The sequence below is a fragment of the Doryrhamphus excisus genome, linkage group LG11 (genome assembly GCF_037039965.1).
Source record: "Doryrhamphus excisus strain RoL-2023G ecotype Guam linkage group LG11, RoL_Dexc_Guam_v1.1, whole genome shotgun sequence".
In the NCBI taxonomy this organism is placed as follows: Eukaryota; Metazoa; Chordata; class Actinopteri; order Syngnathiformes; family Syngnathidae; genus Doryrhamphus; species Doryrhamphus excisus.
This window is the reverse complement of record NC_136367.1, coordinates 21,380,152-21,384,126: the sequence shown is the minus strand read 5'-3', so window position 1 is coordinate 21,384,126 and position 3,975 is coordinate 21,380,152. Positions and strand designations below refer to the sequence as shown.

Genomic DNA, 3,975 nt, shown 5'->3' with positions numbered 1-3,975 from the left:
GACTAAAAAAAAACACTACGTGTCATCTTATTGGTGGGAAAATATGGACTATATGTGCGGTATTGTGACACACCAGACCAGGTAGGAGGAACAGCCCTCTATTAAAGTCCACAATTCACAACATGGGCTCCTGTCACAGCCGGAAGCAGCCACACGTCACTTCCTGTTTGCGCTCTACTTTCCTACCCTAACCCCGTAACTCATTTTTTAATGGCAACACATAACAAAAAGGTAATTACAGTATTTTCTGACTACACACTGAAATACCGTCGAAGTATTTATATAAAAAAAATAGGCTAGGCTGTTGAATTGCTTCGCATTCATCATTTGGAGTGTAACATCCGGGGACTGTTGCAATACAGTCCCCGGATGTTACACACAATGTCGGTATGAGAGCACCCGCACGTGCAAGCCAAGAGCTGAAGAAGCGAACTGAAACGTCCATGATTTGAAGACGCACCTCGCGCTTTGGCCAGCAGGGGGCAATGTTGCCTTTCAACGGTGCCTCGCTTTCACCTCCTTACTGCTATTGCATGAAATAGGCGTTAGAGGGCGCTAGAAACAACTTAACTACGAATATTGGAGCCCTTTATGTCCATGAAAGTCAATGGCAGGTTACCAAGGTTGAAAAAAAGACATCATGTTGACAAACTACATGATACTTTCTTTTAATATTGTTTTAAATAAGGGGTGTTTTTTCTGAATAAAGGATTTTGTCGTTGCCATACATATACTAGAAAGTGTAAAGCGAAAGTTTAAAAGTGCATTTGAAGAAATAAGTTGTCTGTATTCCCAGAGCTGTATGTGTGCAAATGATGACGTGTGTAGCAGATCTCTATCACAAGCGTGTAGTGTGGGAATCTCTGCCAAAGAGCGAGCCTCCCTCCCTCCCTCCCGCCCTCCCCGCGTGCTGGCGTGGTTCCCGGCCCATCTGCGGCCTGGCCCGTGGATTAGTGTTTGTTAATGTTTCAATCAGCTGTGTGTTGAGGAATGTGGAGCTATTTAACCTGAACTTCCCCAGGTGTGCCGAGGCGCCGCTCTGTCTAGGCCCCGCCGCCCTCCCCTGCCCTTGGCACAAAGCTATCACACAAACACAATCACACACTGGCCACGCCGGCCTGCAGCTGTGCGCATCGCACCGCAGGGAAATGGGAAAAACATTGCACCAGGGAGACAGAATAAATCTTCCAACGAATGGCCTCCCTCGCCAGAGCCGTGTTTTAACCCCTGATTTACACCAGAACACATCCAAACGCCACTTTTAACCGACGCCTTTTCTATCTGGCTGACACTCGGTCACGTCACCCGTGCAGGAAGCCGTGATGGGTTTTTACCATTAGAAAGTTTTTGGATCCCTTCTGACACATTGAAAACCAGTAGGCCGACTATTAAAACGGTCTAAGTCGTTGGACGATTTAGGTCAAACTTTGCTTCTCTTTGGTGGACTTCAAGTGAAAGGTCCTCTTGCAACATGATCCCTTAATGAGCCAAATGAGCAGGTTTACTGTCTATGAGCACCGGCTTGGGGGTTTTATGCTCTCAGATGTAACCTTGGCTGACTTCACAGCTTCTCTGGAGCGTCCAAACTTTCCAGCAATGCTCGTAAACTCTGATACATTTCTCATTTTGGGCATTCAAGACCCCAAAAAAGGATTCCATGTAGGTCAATATATGCTTAAACTTCCTGATATTTCCTTTGGGTTATAGGTGATATTAATAAGGAATACATTTTTGGACTATACAGGGGGCCACACATTGGACACCCCTACCTTAGGATGGGTGTACTCATAGCATGACGAAGAAGATCAACAATGAACACATCACAGCCGGTATTTATAACCATAACCACGTGTAGGGAATTATATCATGTATATCAGGCGTGTCCAAAGTGTAGCTCGGGGGCTAATTTGGGCCCCAACTCATTTTTATTGGTCTTTAGTGCAGTCTAAAAATACAATAAATTGATTAATGAGCTATAGGTGTCCCCTATAACTGGGGGTGGGGGGACCTATCAATGTTATTGATTATATTCCGATTGGTAGTCATGTTTTCTCGTGTTTTATTTTTATGAACAATTTAAAGGCACCAAAACAAGAAAGAAATAAGTGAAAACTAACATTTGACTTATTATCAGATCAATACCAACCTCTCGCCTATAACACAAAGGTTATGTTATTTACATAACTTGGCATATATTGCCCTACAATTGAGCCCATTTAATGAACAAAATGTATGAAACATTATTTAAAATATACTTTTGAAAGCTTGGACGCAAGCGTGTATTGCAAAGATAAACACACAGAGTCTCTTGTAGTTGAAAAATAATGGTCTTGTTTTAATAAAAAAACATGTAGATTGTAAGAAAACAATATGTTCACATAATGTGGCATTGTAATATACAATACAGTTTGTCGCTCAGGAATCTGAGAAAAGTTTCTTTACAGAAATGTGGAACGATGTCTTAAACGCAAGATACAAGAATGGAACGGAGTCTTGCAGGTTGTGCAGGACTGGCGTCGGTCCCCCCCACACCGGGGGCCAACCCGTCTCCGTGCGGACACCTTCCTCTGTCAGGACCCTCAGATGAACGGAGAGCCTCGATGAGACATCCTTAATCGGACATCTTCTCCACTGAGGAATGTCCATGCGACCTTTTGGGGGGAGGGAAGTGTAAAACGTCCCAACACAGTTCAAGGTTCCTCCTGGATGGTGAGATCCCGGAAGCCTTGTGGGGTTCTTGGGGATGCTCCGTGAGCTCTTAACGGCACATGATCCTGTCATCCGAGCAGCCGTTCTGAAAGGAGAAGAAGGTAGGCTTCCGTTAGAACATTCAGACTTTTGAAGACGTTTTTCAGCAGCCGACCAAGACCAAGCATGAGAAGACGCTCACCTCCACTGCGATGCTGGCGAGCTCCGCGTTCAGGGTCGTGAGCGGTGTGCGCTGCACGCTGCCCACCGCCTGATGACGGCTCTTCTCAGGCTCGTCCAGCTCGACCTGCAGGTCCCAGATGTAGTCGATGACGTGCTGCAGGATCTCCACTTTGCTCGCCTTCTTGTTGGTGGGCAAGGTGGGCACCAGCTCCTTGAGTTTGCTGTAGCAGCTGTTCATGTCCTGGAGGAAGGCGCTCATCTGCTCATCCAGCAGCGGGATCTTGCATTTGGAGATGGTCAGGCTCTGCTCGGAGAGGCACCGGACCACGTCCTCGCCGCCGACTTTGCTTTTCAAGGCGCATGTAGATCCCACAACCTTCATGTTGAGATGTTCTCGGCTCGTACGTTCCAAAGTGGAAAAGGTTTCTGTGCTCGGTTCTCCTCCGCGAGTCAATGTTGACAGTTCGCGACTTCCACATGGAGTGGCTTCCGGGTTTATATAGCGGCGCGGCGGCTGGGGGCGTGGTCTATCCGCCTCCTTTTCGAGGAGCCCAGCCAATCGCGTGGCCGCATTTGAATGAAAGGGCTGTACCCGCTCGACAATTCCAGCCAATGATGGAGCTCGCCTGGTTATCGGGATTTACAATCTGTTTGAGGGATGGCGTTACAAATGGAAACAAATGTGTGTCTTTTATGGCTAATATGTGGGAATCCAGCTGTCCACGGCTTGGGGACCGTGCAGGTGTGGATTGCCCGTGGAGAGTCTTGGAATGAATGCTTCGTGTTAATTAGGCGCCACACATTTGCCCATTGTTGGTGGCAGTGCAGATGTGCTGCACCGAACTAGCCTATAGCTAGCTTAGTTAGCTTAGCTAGCTTAGCTAGCTAGAAGAGCTAAAGACGATCCGGTGATGAGAGTTTTAGTGGCTTTTTTTGCACATTCCTTCACATGCTTCAATGCTTCACATGTCTCAATAACAACGTTATAGCAGGTCTAGTCGCTTCTCTTCTGTGTTTATTTTCACACGGATTTGTTTTTGTTTTTGTCACGGTGTTAGATTGTTGAGATATTCAGATATTGTTTTGTCTCTGTTTGCTTATTTT

The 3,975-nt window shown here is 46.4% G+C and overlaps 1 protein-coding gene across 1 annotated transcript; it reads right to left on the bottom strand.

The window, feature by feature from the left end:
• Nucleotides 1–2,314: 2,314 nt before the first annotated feature.
• id1 (inhibitor of DNA binding 1, HLH protein) lies at nt 2,315–3,354 on the bottom strand. The gene is made up of 2 exons (XM_058077369.2): nt 2,891–3,354; nt 2,315–2,794 (listed from the first exon to the last, which is right to left on the bottom strand). Exons 1-2 carry the CDS (start codon nt 3,251–3,253, stop codon nt 2,759–2,761), a joined length of 399 nt encoding a protein of 132 aa, XP_057933352.1. The 5' UTR covers nt 3,254–3,354; the 3' UTR covers nt 2,315–2,758.
• Between the last annotated feature and the right edge of the window lie 621 nt (nt 3,355–3,975).